Here is a 17,518-nt window from a genome sequence, read left to right on the forward strand (position 1 = left end):
TAAGCCTTTAAAGTCGGCAATGTGATAAACAAATGTGCTATTTGTGATTGAAAAAGTTTAGTGAATCATAAAAACTCTCCTCCTTTGTGTGTCTCTCAGGTGATTTACATATTCTATTTATAGCTACAGCAAAAGATTTAACATAAAAGCTACAGTATGTGTCAGTGTGACCTAGGGAAAAAATCTGGTAGAATATTGAGCAGGATCTCTCTCTGATTGTATAATCTTTGCTGTGACATAATGAAATGGTTCCCTGATGGGTGAGTGCTGGAACCTGATCCAGGGACTGCACAATTTAGGTTTTCTCTTTCCCAACAGAGTTGCAACTCCGTGCAAAGCGTTATACTGCATTGGATGATTATTGCAAAAAAGCATTTTCTAGCTTTTAAAAAATGGACAATGTGCCTCAGTTTGACTGAGCTTGCATATATATGTTATATAGAGAGTAGTAGATACAGAATGATGGACAATCTTCAGAACATTTTTCAATACAAGGCAGCCGCTTCTTGATCATATTTGCTTTGTCTAACTTGGGTTCATGGGAAAAACGTTTATTGCCGTGCCTCCTATCCTGAAAGCTTGTGTAAAGACGTGTTGTAAAGCAGCATTGATGAAACAGTGGGATTCGTTGTTTTAGTGCATCTAAATTTGCCCTGTTTTCTTTTATTTGTTTCTTGTAGTGTGTCAATAGATTTACCTAAAACAATGATCGCCTAAATGCCTACAAAGTAAAGCACTGAATGAGACATAATCATGTGACATCTCCAAGTCAACAAAGAAAAGGAAACTACCTGAGGAAAAAAAAAAGAGATGAAGTCTCTCTTGTCAAATCTAAATGGACAAACAATTGCAAGGAGGCAGCCATTACAGATGTAAAAATAATGTCCCTCATGCAGACCTATTCTCTAGAGATTGGACTAAGAACATCAATAGTTGGCTTCCTTCTGAGGGAACACACAAACGATATCAGACTTGCTCTGCGAAAAAGTCCTGTTGTGATAAGAACCCTCATTTTATTCCGCAGCATTAATGGTACAGTAAAATGAACTGGGTAGATTAAGATAGCTTAATGCTACACATCCCATTAAGATACATGTGCATGTGAGTGTGTGTTGCATTCTGTGTGCATGTCACTGAGAAAACTGAGACCACGAAACAAGGTCCGAGCTGCGCAGTAGGTTCCTAAATCCCAGAATGTGCCTGGCTCCTCAGATAAGTCTGAGGTGCTGGTCTGAGGTTTCGGGCAGAGGGTGGTCATTATGAACATCCAACTGAACTCTGATCACTGCCCAATATCTTCATGTGCTTTAGAAGAGCTGTCCAAGAAAACAACACTGTGGATGTGCTGAACACCTCCCGGGTGAGAGTGATCCCACATCCCTCCTGTGCCTGTGCCGACAGACCAGTTAGTCCAAACAAACTGAAAATAGCACATGAAGGGAGCTACGTTCAAAACCACTTAGATGTCATATTGACTTGACTGCATGGTGTGAAGTTGATTACCCGCTCACAACACTTACTACAAGTATGTGTCTGTGAGAGTCAGAGAGTGTGTGGCCTGGCTCTGACAGCATGCTTTGATGACGGTGGTATCACCCCAGGACACTCCTCTGTTACCAGACCATGGACACAGGGGAACACACACACACACACTAACACACACTCACAGCAGGAAAGTTGACATTGCTGCTTTGATCGATGTAGCTGACTACTGCTGGCGTCAGTAACAGCGGCGTTATATGACACACTCCCACAGTGAAGAGCTTCCTATGGCGTTCCAGTCAATATGGGTTAATGGTGTAACGGACTGCTTCTCCCTTTCCACTCACTCTCTGTTGCTCTTTCGCTCTCTTTATCTCTCAAGCGCGTGCACACACACACACACACACACATACACACACATACAAATATGTAGCAGCACCTGATGATCCAAGCTGACAAATCCTCCAGTCCTACTCCCTTCCTTTAATGATTTGCTGTGTTTGCTCTAAGAAGCTTCCCTGCTGAATCCATTGGCTTTGACTAAACCCACCAACCTATTATTCTCAATGGGACACACAGACACTGATAGGAACAGAGTGTAACAGGTCGATAGCGAGCCGAAATAGGCTATGTGCTGGTAAGAGAGAAATGTAGTAAATGTCACCCATAAACATAATCATTGAAATCCCTCTGAAACCCCCCCCCCCCATCTTTCATAAAGTAGGTAAAATGACATTTTCTATGTTTAATGTATCACTTCATGTCACAGTTATTCCTGCTTAAGATATGAAGGCGTATTACAGTTTGATTTTTACAAACCTAACCCGTAGACGCACTGAACACCGTCTATTTACGTAAATGTATGCATGTCTTAATTTACATGTGTGTGTGCAAGAGTGCTCTACTTTAAGGCGTCCTATTATACACATCAAAGCAATTTCCATCCACATATTATATACACACCAAGCCCATTAAATTCAGTCATCTTAACCATTTCCATTTCAAACAGCTAATATTTGTCATGTATATAACACATTCCATCTGTATGTATGCAACCCATTTCCTCAACAGGCTAATCAAAAGGAAATCCAAATGAATTTATTTTCCTCTGGAATGGCTGAGACTTGTTTACCATCTGACTTTCACTCACAGAGATGGAGGCCGTGTTGCTGTTGCCAAATCTACAAGCTCAATAATTCTCCGACCTAATGAAAGCAGTTCTTATTGTGAATCTGTATTTGCTAAATATAGACCACGAGTATATTCCATACACCAGCAGCTACATTGTGTTCAGAAGAAACGTACAAGTAGTTTTTTGTGCCTAAAACCAAACAGAAACCATGACTGTTCCACTACCTTTGTTAGTGTTAAGCAGTTTTCACACATGAACTCCAGAGGATATCCGCAGATTTGGGTCTGGACTTTCTCCTGAGTTAACCTTTCACTCGTGAACAACACAGGATTCCGCCGCGGAGAACACGTGTTTTCGTTTACAGCACATTGACACCGGCATCAGCCCTCATCACCAAAAGCTCTCTTGATATCTTCGTCTGTGGCACCGCTTTTTCCTCCAAAGATATTTGTATTCTTTTCTTTTAAAGTTTTGCATCTGCCGCGTATTACACGTTATTTACACACCAATTCGATCGCGGGGAATCCTGCGGAGAATCTCCTGCTGTGTTCGCACATGGGCTCATTCTGACTTTCTGCCGATTTCTTACCAGGGGGCTGTAATATCTGAACCTTCTGGAGCTTTGTGTTGGTCATCTATATTTAGGAAGTTGGCCAATCTGGTCTCCAATGGAACCCATCAGGCTGGTCAACGGTCATTTAAACAAGGAAATTACTGCAGCCAGTATTTGAGTACAAAATACTGCACGTGGTGAGAGATGGATGTAAGAAGGTTACGTGCAGTGTGAGGTGGAGCCTTTTATGGTTTTCTCACAATCATTTAAATACAAAGGAAAACATTACTTTTATGTTTCTTAAACATCCACCTGATCAAATGTGCTACTCTTGAATACAAGATGTGGTGAATGTGTAACGTACCCTGGTGACCACCTCTTTCTGTGGGGAGATGTTTAGTGTTGCAGCAGCACAAAGAAAAAATAAGTTATGAATAATGATTATGACTATTGTTTACTGTTCTATATTATAATTAGTAGAGCAATCCACATAGACCAGCAACAAGGGACCCCCTGCTGAGGCCATTGTTTTGTATAGTGTTGCCCTATTCTCCACAGGAAGTCTTTTCAAACACACATAACTCCTGCATTATATATGTGTATGTTTTGAGCATATTAATGGTATGTGTAATGATTGATAAAGACCCCTCCTGTTTATCTTTGCACTTCCTGGAGTCACTATAGGTAACCCTGGTGTTAGTCAGCCTGTTGGGGGCCGTCTTTTTTCCCTCCTCAGGACAACTGCTTCTGAGGACAATGAAGTTCAAAATCTAGATTGGAGGCTGTGGGGATCTAACTGGTAGACGCCGAGCAAGAGTCTCAGGGCCCGGTCACACTAATGTGAGGCGAATATTGCGGGTAAAAGTTCACGAAAGCTGAACTCCAGGCGAAGCCACGCTGCGATTTGCCTCACCACAGGAAGCAGATGTTTTATTCGCCTTCTGCCTTGCAAAGATTGGAAGTGAACAAGAGGCGGACTGATACATTTGCATACGTGTGACCATGGGCTCTTATGTGGTGACATTTGTGAAAGACGGCCAACCAACCACAAAACCGGCCGAACAATCATATAACAACATTTTTAGTGTTCATCTGTCCAAAACCTTTTATTTAAAAAAACTTGTATTCTGTCTGTGCTTGCAATGGCTTTTTGCAGCCCTGTTTACTTTAGTAAGGCAACATTCTGTAAAATAAAGGCACCACTATGAAAATTATCCTGTTAAGGGCATTGGAAAATCTCCAGATGAATAAATCTTTCTTATATGTAGCATCATGTCTAAGGCCCTAAAATCCCAGAGCAGGAGGCTGCAATCTTTTTGCATTTTGTCCAGTGGTTGGTGGCTACAGGGCTTCTGCCACAGTCTGAGCAAAGCTTTGCATCAAGTCAGCATGATTTAGAAGCTCCTAGAAGTGTTCCTAATGGATTCTACACCAGTCTGCACAGCGGAGACGGAGAGCGAGTCAGAGAGTGAGGGAGAGACGGTGGAAATGCCAACACCAAAGGGGATGAACTTCCTGCAATTTTACAGATACACACACATTCATACACAGGCACTCACATATTACATGTTGTAATGCAGTGGAAAAGTGAATGTATAGTAATCCATACATTGTGACATGGGGAGAATTGGCATAACAACAAGAAATGAGGAAAATCACAAAAACAGCTGTGACCTGGGACACGTGCTAGAACATGAAACACAAACACAGGCCTGTGTCTCTCTTGCTCTTCTCTTTCCTTGAGGATCTTCTGTGTTTATTATCCCTCTATGGCTTTTACAAAGTGATACCTATATGTAATCTCTGGCTTTTTTAAATACTTGTGTGTGTGTGTGAGAGAGAGAGAGAGAGAAGGAAACTCTGAGTTTATGCATGTGCTTGTGTTTAATGTGCGAAGTCCCTTTAAAAGGGTTTCCAAGTCGTGTTTTTCACAGGAAAGGAAACTCTGCAGTGAGCCTAGGGACTGAAAAATGTACACTTGGCCTCTTTCTGTGTGAGTGTGTGTGTGTGTGTGTGTGTGTGTGTGTGTGTGTGTGTTCGGGGAGAGTGGATGTAAGAGGTTGAGACTTTGAAGATGATGTGATAGTGTTCCAACTTTTACCTTTTAAGGTGGTGGTAGTCAATAATCCTTTAACACACACGCACACGCATACGCACACACGCACATGCACGCACACACACACACACACACACACACACACACACACACACACAGAGCTCTTCTGTTGGCATGCCTATTGGAGATAATTATCAACAGTGTATAATTAATAGACAGTTAATTAAAGCTGTTCGATTCTATCTTTAGTCAAGATGGTAAATGAGAATTGAAAAAAACATGTTTCTCCTTTAAATAATTAGTTTATGGTCATTTGTTTACCGGCCTTAGATTGCATTTACCCATTAAAAATGCATTTGTCAACAAAATAAGATGCATCAGGTTTTTTTTCATTCGGTACAAATTTGATATTCACCTTCAATTGGTATTCATATTGTATTATACATCCATACTCATTATTAACTATAATAGATTTGTTACCTAGCTTGAACTCTTCAACCCAATAAACATATACACTTTATTTTACAATGTAATTTTATAATGTCAGTAATAAGCACCGCAGCTGCACTGACACAAGTTTCCTCGCATGAAAATTCACACAGTAAATGTAATAAATGGTCACATGCAGTAAATGTTAAAGAAATGTCACCCCCTTCAAGTCATTCTGTTCAGGAGCTGGAAGCAGCAAGGAGACAAGTGCTCCTTTGTTACGGGACAGTTCATTTACTTCAAGAAAGTAAAGACCACTAAAGGAGAAGTGCTGGTAGTGTTTCCTGTTGCCAAGTGACAATTCCAAACCTTCACTAAAAATGTTATATTTATAACATTTAGCATTTGGTATCATGAGTGCTAAACACTGGTTAAGCTTCCAGCGCCAGTAGGAACACACATCAACACATTCATATCTGAAAAGAAGATATATAGGTGGACTCACAACCCAAGGCTTCATTCATTAATTAATTTCCAAAATATCAAAACCTATGGCAGTGAGTCTAACTTTACACTCACTGATGGATTTTTTAACTTAGAGATAACAAATATAAATATGTTAAATTGTCTTATAACTTCTTTTTGCAGCTGGAACAGCAACAAGAAGGTGGTGAGGGAGATGTGAGAAATTGATTTGACAAAATGCTCCTGACAAGACCCAAATGCACCTAAAAACAAAATGTACTAAAAAACCTTTATTGTTAATAAAATATGAGTGAAACTATATACTCTTTTATTTCAGATGAACTTTTTATTAAATTTTGGAACTTATAAACAGTTTTTTAGCTGCATTGGAACAGAATTGCTTGTAACTGGTCCAAACATTATATGCACCGATCTATGTTTGGCTCAAGAAAATAGTATAAATCCTACATTCAATCGTTTACTTTTTGTCGAACCAAGCTGAAATTACCAATAATATTTTAAATGAGATTCCCCAAGACCTTCAGACACTTCAATCGACAATATTTGACCAAACATTTTCAATTTGACTATTGACGTCCTAATAGGTGTGTGAGGAAGAAGCCTATAGTATAAAAGCAGAATCATGCCACTGAGTGTAGGGAATAGCTGTAAAAGATAATTGTCCTCTTATTTGGCTGAGGACTCTAACAATGACTTGACTTTTTGTGTTTGAGGTAAAGACACAAAAAGAGGTAGAGCAATACATTGTCCTTGTGAAGAGAGACTTTTGTTCTGCACCTTGTCTATTGATGGATGAGATGTGAAGATTAAGTAATTATCTGGGAGAGCCATTCCAGTGACACTCCAAAAAGCAGCGGAGATAATGAGCAGCCTTGAACGAGTGCCATGCAGTTGGAATACTAGCTGTTTGTACAACTGCACAAGACCAAATTTCTACAAATGACCCCATAGGTATTTCCAACCCATCCCAATGAATGCTCTTCGCAGGTCCAAGCTGACGGCGCTGCAGGGTGCAAGTCTGACTTAAATATGGAAAAGCTTCCTGATACTGTTTGAGGTAAATCTCCAATTTACAAATCCAATTTGGACGTGATGAATTACTTTGACCATATATGGCTCCCATCTTCTATTTAGAACTTAATTTCTGTCATAATTGCCACATCTCAGAGAAGGTTTACCTTCTATAAGTTATAATGATACAGTTAGTGATTTTCTTTTCATCAAACAGAAAGAACCCAGGGTCTACAGCATAATGATTTGGAAGATGAACATCTGGAGACAGTTGATCTTGTACATCTTGTGGTATAGATGCATTGGATTTTAATCCTCTTCCCTGCGAGAGCTACATGGATTTTTCTCTGCAGGAATGGAATGACAATTTTACTCTCTCCTGACCAAGCTAGGCCAACAAGTCAGATGTTGCATCTCCGTGATATGTCGTCCATTTCAGTGAGTTTCTGGTGAAGATTCACTCCCCCCCTGCCTCCCAATCAAGTTCTTACCTTGGTAGCCTCCGCCGCCCGACCACCTGTCCCCTTGACACCATCCATTCTCGCATTCTCCAGTCTATTGCTCCCGACCTTCTTCCTTTTCTCACCCATCATATTAACACTTCCTTGTCAACTGGCTGTTTCCATAACTCTCTGAAGGAGGCAAGAATGCCCTCTCCTGAAGAAACCCATACTCAACCCGTCTGAAGTAAACAACTACGGACCTGTCTCTCTTCTTTCCTTTCTTTCCGAAGCTCTGGAGCGAGCTGTCTTTAATCAACTCTCTTCCTATCTTCACCAGAACAACCTTCTTGATCCTCACCAGTCTGGTTTCAAGGCAGGCCAATGAGGCTACCCTCCTTCCTGTCTCTGAGCAACTTCAAACCGCCAGAGCAGCCTCTCCCTCCTCTGTGGTCGTCCTTCTAGACCTTTCTGCTGCTTTTGACACGGTGAACCACCAGATCCTTATTTCCTCCCTTCAGCATCTGGACGTCTCAGGCTCTGTTCTCTCCCTGCTCACATCCTACCTCAAAGGCCGTGCCTGCTGGGGTACTTGCAGAGGATCTGTGTCAGAACCATGTCACAGCATCCAGTCTGCCTCGCGGCGTTTAACCACCTCATCTTGTTGATTGATATGAGTTTTTGTACTTTTTTGATGCTGTCCTTTTAAGTCCCATTAGGCCACTGAAATGATATTGTATGATAATGACGAGACGTTTGTCATCTTGGATGGCGTTGTGTTTTACCCTTCATGTGGTATAAGACAACAAACTACAAATATACACAGATCTAAGATCCACTCCTCATGTCAATCTACTCCCTGCTCGTCTCCTCCTTCCACACCTCCCTCTCTCTATAAGTTCCTCTCTTCACCTCTCTATCTCTCTCTCTCTCTCTATTCCTCTCTCTCTCTCTTTTTGCTTTAGGGGAAATTAATTGATGATAATCTTGTCTTGCTGAGCTGGTTTGCAAACTTGCTTTTCTCAATCAGCAAGGCCTGATTTTCCAGCACATATAGCTACATTTGACCCACTCTGATCTGTTAACTATATGTTCAGACTTATTGTTGAATTTGGTCTCTTTTAATAAAGGGATGGAACACAGAAAAGATGTGTGAACAGAACTGGCTATGTTAGGAGAGGTGCAGACAGACAAGGGAGGCAGGTTGTTAAAGACAATAAGGAGACATGGGCCCAACAGATTCTTTGTTAGTGTGAATTAGTTTGAATGAAGAGAGGCAGAGACAGAGACATTGAATACAAAATTCAAGAATTAAAGGATGGTAAGAAAATGCTGGAAAAGAAATATAACAGTTATTTCTCTAAGTCAGAGATGCAGATGTCAGGTTAGGTTGGATGGGTTTTTCTGTTATGGAAATAATAGTTGCAGTGGGAAGCCATAGCAACAAGACGGACAATAGCAGAAATACAAAAGACACAACCACTGAAGACAATTTAAGTGCAAAACTATGACCCCAAAACATTTCTTGAAATCCAAAGTTGAGCCTGAATAACAGGACACAAGGATGACGTGAGGCGTGGGTGTGCTTTAACAAAACCAGAGTGTGTGTGAGACTGAACTGACACAGTGAGGTATTCACTGTCAAATAAAAGGTGCTTTAAACATCTCACTTGTGTCCATGGTTCAAGTTTATGATTCTGTAACTCAGGCACTTTTATATTCAGTATAGTCAGTTAATGGGATTCACGTAGCAGTTTATTTAAACGTACCAGGTCTCCTGCTTCAATAGCATAACTGAGATAAAGTTACAAGATATACCAGAGATGTTTCTCACATCAGAAGTGGCGCCACATTTTTTTTTCTGCTCGGATGAAACTCTGCAGATTACTAGAGGAGTTCCTGTTTGAGATGAGAAGAGGAGGATCTGCTTTGGATTCAGTTCAACTGATCGAAATCACATATTTCCAACGTGAGGGTCGAACAACAGAGCAGGCAGCAATCAAAGGGTTTTTGTTTCAAGTCAAAAGGTTATGGCCAATTTGTGTTTTATCAACGGTCTAGATTCAAGTAATAAAAATGAGGTTAAAGAAAACTTTCTTTAAATCTCTGAAATCATCATCACGCAACGGATTAATATCCCTCCACTTGCTGCACTGAACATGCAATCACACCCTCAATGTACAGCGACTGTGAGAACTGTTTGTTTATTATTTGAGAGATACATCTTTGAGCAGTGTAAATAGATTAACTTTGCCGAAAATCTGCCTTCTTTATATAATTGCAATTTGCAGAAATAACAAGCCCATAGTGTTAAGAGGCACAGTTAATCTTTCATCTGAAACCCTGCTGTGTGACTCCAAAATGAACAGTCTCGTTTTTTTCTTCACACTTCATCAAATCTGCAATATACATCTGTTTGCATTGAGGGTTTCATTTGTCTTAGTTTTTTTTTCTGACTGTTACCAATGTTCACTCAATCCTGTATGTACACCAGTAACACACGGATGGAGTACACAGCTAACCGCTTAGCTTGAGGTTGCAGTGACTGATCACATGATTGATGACTGATCTCATACACACACAAAACCAAAACAAAATAAATGTCATGTTTTGATGCATAAGTGCAATTTTCTTTACACACATCCACACATACACGCACACCTTCACACGGACACAAATCAATTCATTATGTCTTGGGAATCGATGCAAAAACAAAGCAACATAGAAAAAAAGGACATTAGCAGAAAGAACTGTCAGTTAAACAGCCACCCACACACACACACACACACACACACACACACACACACACACACACACACACGCACTCACACCCACACGCATAGGCAAAATCACTCCTGAGGCAATAAACACACTTAGAGGTCCCAACAGATGTGAAGCAGAACAGTGGAAAGGAAAAATAAAGACAAAGCACTTCCCAGAAAAAGGTTTAATGGCTGTCAGGTTTGCTTTAACACACACACACACACACACACACACACACACACACACACACACACACACACACACACACACACACACACACACACACACACACACACACACACACACACACACACACACACACACACACACACACACACACACACCAAATCAAAATAATTAACAGTGAGATAAAGGTGAAACAGGTACATGGATATAAACACACACACACACACACACACACACACACACACACACACACACACACAGAAAAAGAGAGAGCGAGCGAGAGAGTGGAGTAAGAGTGCATATCTGGTCTCTTGAGTTTGTGTTTGATATTTAGAGTTCATGATTCATAGATGAACCGTTATACAAGCCTAATGGAATGTGTGTGTGTGTGTGTGTGTGTGTGTGTGTGTGTGTGTGTGTGTGTGTGTGTGTGTGTGTGTGTGTGTGTGTGTGTGTGTGTGTGTGTGTGTGTGTGTGTGTGTTTGTGTGGCTGTGTGTGTGGTTGTGTGTGTGTTTTCAAAAGGTCAGGCTAAGCATTTGTGCTGCATCCCAACAGGCAATGCCGACATGCAACAGTCTTGTCTACTATGTTCATAGCACACATCAGACAGCATCCAGTCAGGAAGCACTAATGTGTATATGCATCTCTATGTGCAGGAAAACGAATCATGGACACGTGACCGATTATAAATACATATATAATATATAGTCCCAACTGATGGAGGGACAACCAAGATAGCAGCTCTGGGCTTCTAGCCAAGAATCGCCCACACAGAACTATTAACATCAACAGTCATTATCATAAATCAGAAGTAAAGCTTCCCTATACAATTTCACCTTGAGTCCAGGGAAATTTGCTGCATATACATCTCTGCTGACTCAACACATTTTGATCAACACAACTCATTCCCTGATTTTTCAGTCCTGTTAACCGACACAGAGTCCGATAAAAAAAAGGTCTTTCTAATTTCTGAAAGTTTTTCCCATTAAGCGAGACAATGATGAGTTTCTACTCAACAGCAACCAAAGTGTGAAACGTTACCATCAACTCCACCTACAGTGTGTCATTAGAGTCACACGAGGCAACTGCCATTTCCTTTTCTAGCCATTTCAATGCTTTGTGATGAAAATATATAGTTTCTCAATGTTATGAGTCCTTATGTTTTTAATCTGCAACATTCACAGTTACTTAGGTTTTCTACAGATTTCAGCAAGTTCAATTTTTAGTTTTTCAGACATTTTAGAGACCAGAATATAATTTCCGGCCTACATTTCAGGTTGGTGGATACAACACTTTATAAAACTTTTTAGGACTGGCAGGAACCCAGGCACAGTCCAGCCTTATTTTCGTTTTATGTTGCACATTGTGTTTCTTATCCCCTTTGAAGGCAATATTATTCATACACATTTTCCAACATTCGCCAATGGCTTTACAATTCAAATCCATCCTCACCATTTCCACAGTTTCCTGTGTATCATGACCAGCAGCAGCACATGGCAATACACACTCACAAATGATCTTACCTTCGTAAACAGCTTTGAAGCCCTGAGCACTGACGGCAAAGTCTGTGGTAAACCACAAGGCCAATATAGATCCACTGCTGACTATAGGGGAGGGCAGCATGAATCCTGACAACCTGGAAAACACAAAGAAATATGAATGAAAAATACATCTGTGAAACACAGCAGGACTGCTGACTTCTGAGGGAAAACAATGAGGCAAATCAGATCTGAAAACCTGAACCAGAGCAAAATAAATAAGCATGTGACAGTAGAATACAGTGCTGATGCTGCGGTGTAGACCTCTGGCCCTAAAGCACTAAAGATCCCTGCTGGCCTGAGATCGGGTTCCTCCAAGACCTTTCCCTTCTCTGTTGTCCCGACACCTCCTTCTCTCCGGTGTCCTGCTGTCTCGTCCGCTGAAGAAGAGAGTGATTTCCCCACCCTGTAAAAATAAATCTTAGATACGCCACTTACCAACCTAACCAGCCGTGTCATGAGCGTGGACACATACTGTGATTTATACTAAAGCAGTCAAACCTACATGTGAGACAGTCAGGTTTGACTGATGCAGCGAGGTGAGACTGCGGTTACACAGGAGCTTGTGCAAGACAGTTTGTTGGTTTAGGCAAAGAGAATAAGGAGGTTTTTAAAGCAACAAATATCACAAAGCAGAGAGGTGAAATTGCAAGAGATTAAGAGCATAGATAATAATAGATCTACAGTATTGATAACTGTTTATATAAAGAAAAAAACTTATATAATGGACAAACTTGACACTTTGCTTCGTGGAAGTGGAAGATCTAGCATGGAATCACTTCATTTCAATAACCAAATTTGCTGCAAATCTGACAGAAGTAAGTAGATATAGTAGACAAAGATCTATAGGACGATTATATCTATATTGTAGTTACCGCCTTAAAGACATAAAATACAAATCCCAAACCCACCTTCAACTACATATTTTTTAAAGTGAACGACGGCAACAGACAAATGCACCGACTCCAGGTCACAGACTCTCCAAAAGTTAAGAGCTTTGACCTGTTTTGTTTGGGATTTTTTTTTAGGCACAGCCAAAAACAAAGTGTCAGTGTTGATAAGCCATTAGGAGCTCTCTATCAACACCCTGACCTCCAGTGCAAACTAGAATGCCCCCTTCTGGAGTGGAAGCCAATTTTGCCCCAGCTGAAGGACTTCTTGTCTTGACATTTTGACGTTCTCAAAAAGTGACAAAGGGATGTTATACAATAAATAAATTAAAATGATGTCAAGCGTATTTTAATGCAATTGTATCTACAAATTAAATGTTCAGTTATTATGCTTTTCATCTTCTTGTGCACTTTTTGATACAAGCAGAGCAGAAAATCGAAAAGCATGAAATGACTCATTTTACCTTTGAGTGTCCATGAAAGTGAACAAACTGTAATGCAGTGTAACATTACAAGTTCAGAAAACCACTTCTCCTTGGTTCACGGCTCACAAATGTACACAACAATGAAAGGTGAGAAGAGACAAAAATAAATGGAGATTTTAAAAAGAGGAAAAAATGAAAGGGAATTAAAGGCAGATATTTGCACAGGATTCAAGTGCTAACACAGACCAAGGACAGACGAGGGATGGGGCGACACAAAAGAGATGACAGCGAAAGTGAAAGAGGAAAAGTGCCAGAAACGGAAAGTTGTTTTGAAAAAAATTAAGGTTGACAAAAAACCAAAAGAAAGAGGAAAGAGGAAGCCGTGTAAATAATATGCACCGCAGAGGACAGTGAAAAAAATTGAACGATTTTAATTCTGTGGCCTCAAAGCAAGGGCACAAAAGACGGAGAAGAATGGATGACGTGAGAATATGAAAAGGGACGAACAGAAAGAGAGATGCCGGGGAAGAGAGGAGACGGAAGGAACTGAGGAAGGACAAGGCGGAGAGGGTGTGAGGTTTGAGGAGAAACAAGGAGGTGAGGAAGAAGAGAAATGTTATTTCTTCTTACAGGTGTTAATGGGATTTTAGCCACGATAGTGTCTGTCACCTCTCTCTCTCTCTCTTTACCCTTCAATCATATGCATTTACCCAGTTATCAAACCTTTAGCGACTGAGGATTCAGATCCCTGTGACTATAGGCTAATTAAATCTTTTACACTGTTCCCACCTGTAGGACATGCTAATATTTTCAATTTCTGTGAGCAAATTGAAATGCCTGGTACAATATGTGAATATTATGATTCCTCAGATAATTAAATATTTTAGTTGACAATTTGTTAAGTTGTGCTGATTATTACTGTTTGTGATTGTTTGGTTCATAAATATCAGTAATAAGAAAAAACCCAAGTAGACTTTTGTGTTGTTGTCGAAAAGGTTGCATTTACCTTCACACCCCTTGAATCTCGTCTTATCATTTATGAGCTTAGAATCATATATTATAAATATGGTTTACGATACAGGGGATTTCATACGAAAGGCATTTCGTTCATTAATAGTGTAAGAGCGTCTATAGTCTCTACAAACCCCAAAGAGAATTTCCTAGTCAAAGGTTGGGACTAATCACCTTGATGGACTACAGGGGGCAGCAGGTGCATTCTCACGTGAATGTACTTCAGTTAATTACAACAGAAGAACATGTTAGTGTTTGGCGTCTAGGCTCCGACTTAATCAGTCCCTCACATATGATTACATAGATATGATGGGAGTGATGAGCAAATATTTATAACCCCCCGTCGGAGCATACAGCCCGTTTACATATCACGCGTAGATCACAAATCAGCCTTCAGGCAAAATATATTGTGTAAACTGAAATACAAGCATCACTCTCCTTTTTTTCTTTTCTGTCTTTCTTTGGGAATAAAATGTATTTCATTTGTCTCAAACTCAGGTAAGAAGTCAGGTAATCGTGTGGCTGTCTGACACAGTATTGATGGACTGACACGATTCTAGTGGATATTCCTGACTATCCCTGTTTCTATATCTCCCTTTTTTTAATCCGTCTATCCTGCCGGTTTTCTCTGCCCTCTTTCCTTCTTAGATTTCTCTCCCAATGCAGCGAGCCCCCTGATCCTGCGGCTGTTTGACATTTATACAAAAATAAGTCGGCCGAGTTTAGACTATGTGACTGTTATCCAGTCGGTCAACTGTTCCACCAGTCGACCTCCTTATGTAATCAGGCAGCCACTCCAGTGATTCCAGCCAGTCGGGCTCTACAGTAAAACCAGCCAGCTTGTCCGTGTGCCTTTCTGTCGCCCCGTCCATCTGTCTGACTGCCCATCTGTATCAGCCTGCTTAACAGCCCGACTCTCACGCTGCACGCCAGTTTATCACACTGTCGGAACCTCTCATGTTCATGGACCCTTACATGCTAAGAGTACTGCTCAGATTGGGTGGTGGTGCAGTGGTAATGCATGGCATGATACTGGATCAGAGCTATTTTTATCATCATCACGTGACCACACTTTTCACAGATTAGACCGAGTAAAGAAAAAAACTTGGCATAAGTGTAAACGAGTTATTCCCTCAAAAGATTGCAGCTGGTGCAGATTGGCAGCATTTCAGGTTTGTACAATATGATAACAGAGACCCAGAAGACCTCGGTAAAGCTGTGTGTAAGATTTTCCTGAAAAGACGGACAGCTGGAATACACAGCTGGGAATACTTGAAAATTGGCATTCCTTATTTGGAATCGGTGACCCTCTAACTGGGGCCCAAACATGACCACTGAATAAAATTCAAATGTCAATGTGAGTTGGAAAACCCAATGAAGACCAGTGGAAGGTTGTGGAAACAAGCATATACTATTTACAATACGTTGGATATTGTTGCAGGAGAACAATTCTTGATTCTTCTTTAGAGAGTTGTCCTTGTGGAGAGACACAGTCAAGTGCAGCTGCCGTGTTGTGTCATGATACTCTATTATACAGCAGTAATGCCCAGACGCTAAACCCATTTAGCAGAATTATTCTCCATTCACAAATCCCTGCTCGGTCAGGGCCTTTCTGTGTGGACTTTGCATGTTCTCCGGCGTGGGTTTGCCTGAATGATATTGTCTCTGTATGTTGGGATTGGCTCAGGCCGATGGGGATTGGCCCAGGGATTGGCTCAGTTCCCCCCAGTGACCCTTATAAAGGGTGAGCAGTATAGATGAGGTATGGATAGATTCTCCCTTCAGTTGACTACACTGAGGGTGCAGCAGTATCTGGATTTCAATATACCATGGTATAACAATTGAGGGTTATCATACTTTGTACATAAGCTTATTATCAGTATTGAAAATATTGTAATTTGCACGATGCACACACTACTCTCCTCATCAACTGCTTGTCACACTCAGTAACTGGCACCTCGACAACACACACACACACACTCAAAGAGAAAAAGCAGAGGGGAGCAAGACTAATAATCTCCTTCCAACAAAAAACTCAAATAAGCAGCGTGGGATAATTTCAAATCTCCAAAAAATGAACATGGGGCACACTACAAATTTTTTAGCAGAAGGGGCAGGCCGGCCAATTCATTAGTTTGATCTGCGCTAGTAATAGTGAGGTCAATATTTTCAATAGTTTGACACTCGATCCGCATCAGTGCACCAAGGCCTGTGTGGTGAAAAGCTCTGATTATAGCCTTTACTGTATTTATATTCATGGATGGTGTCACCTCATCTGCAACAATGAAATTAAAACAGTGCGTTGCGTCATAATCTGCAGGAAGAACTTCTCTCCCGTCTGCAGGAGTGTGTGTGTGTGTGTGTGTGTGTGTGTGTGTGTGTGTGTGTGTGTGTGTGTGTGTGTGCATGTCTGTCCGTCTCTGTTTCTCTTCTATTGGCAGAAATTAAATATAAAATAATCCTAGTGATGTTTTCACGAGCGTGTTTCATCTAAACTGTATGATTTGTTGTTTTCTTTACCCTAGAATGGGCCCATTATATTTAAATACTTCTGATTTACATCGGGAGCAGGTCCTGACTTCGGAGGCAGCCATGTTTTTCACAGTAGCCCAAACTGGACCAACTAAACACCTTGTGAGTGTCTGAAGGCTCCCACAGGTTCTCTCTCGTGTTTGGAAGGGGAGGGTGAGGTTAGGGGTATTCAGCTGCAGTTAATCAGTGCTATAAGTGTTGATTGTATTTCGATGAAAAATAGCTTGTTTAGCTAAGAATAGACATCTGAGAAGCAGTTTGGTTTCCATCTCAACAGCACTCCTCTGTCAGTGAAGTGAGCGGCTAAGGAAAGAGTGTCACTACACATTTATAAATGCAAACCAGCAGGGCTTAGAAACGGCCTCACCGTCCATGTGCATGAAACGTATACTGTGCCCTGGTTGATACAAATGTGCCATGAATATAGAACCCATTTCCATTTTATTACAATGCTGTTCAAAGATGACATTGTTAATTTTTCCTATTTATTTATCGTCACAGATAACAGATAATTCGAGTTCACTCTTCAGCGAATAATTCCAATAAAAGTTATTCACAGCAACCCGACTTAATGTTGACGTTC

General features: G+C 40.8%; 1 protein-coding gene across 1 annotated transcript in view; it reads right to left on the reverse strand.

The window, feature by feature from the left end:
- The window catches only part of LOC118113214 (CUB and sushi domain-containing protein 1), a 292,387-nt gene that overhangs the window by 243,525 nt on the left and 31,344 nt on the right, over positions 1–17,518 (reverse strand). The window contains exons 4-5 of the mRNA XM_047340219.1: positions 12,063–12,175; positions 11,787–11,804 (exon numbers count right to left, since the gene is read on the reverse strand). Of these exons, the coding sequence (XP_047196175.1) occupies positions 11,787–11,804; positions 12,063–12,175 (131 nt within the window). The remainder of the gene's footprint in view (positions 1–11,786; positions 11,805–12,062; positions 12,176–17,518) is intronic.

This window comes from Hippoglossus stenolepis, chromosome 1 (genome assembly GCF_022539355.2).
Source record: "Hippoglossus stenolepis isolate QCI-W04-F060 chromosome 1, HSTE1.2, whole genome shotgun sequence".
Taxonomy (NCBI): domain Eukaryota; kingdom Metazoa; phylum Chordata; class Actinopteri; order Pleuronectiformes; family Pleuronectidae; genus Hippoglossus; species Hippoglossus stenolepis.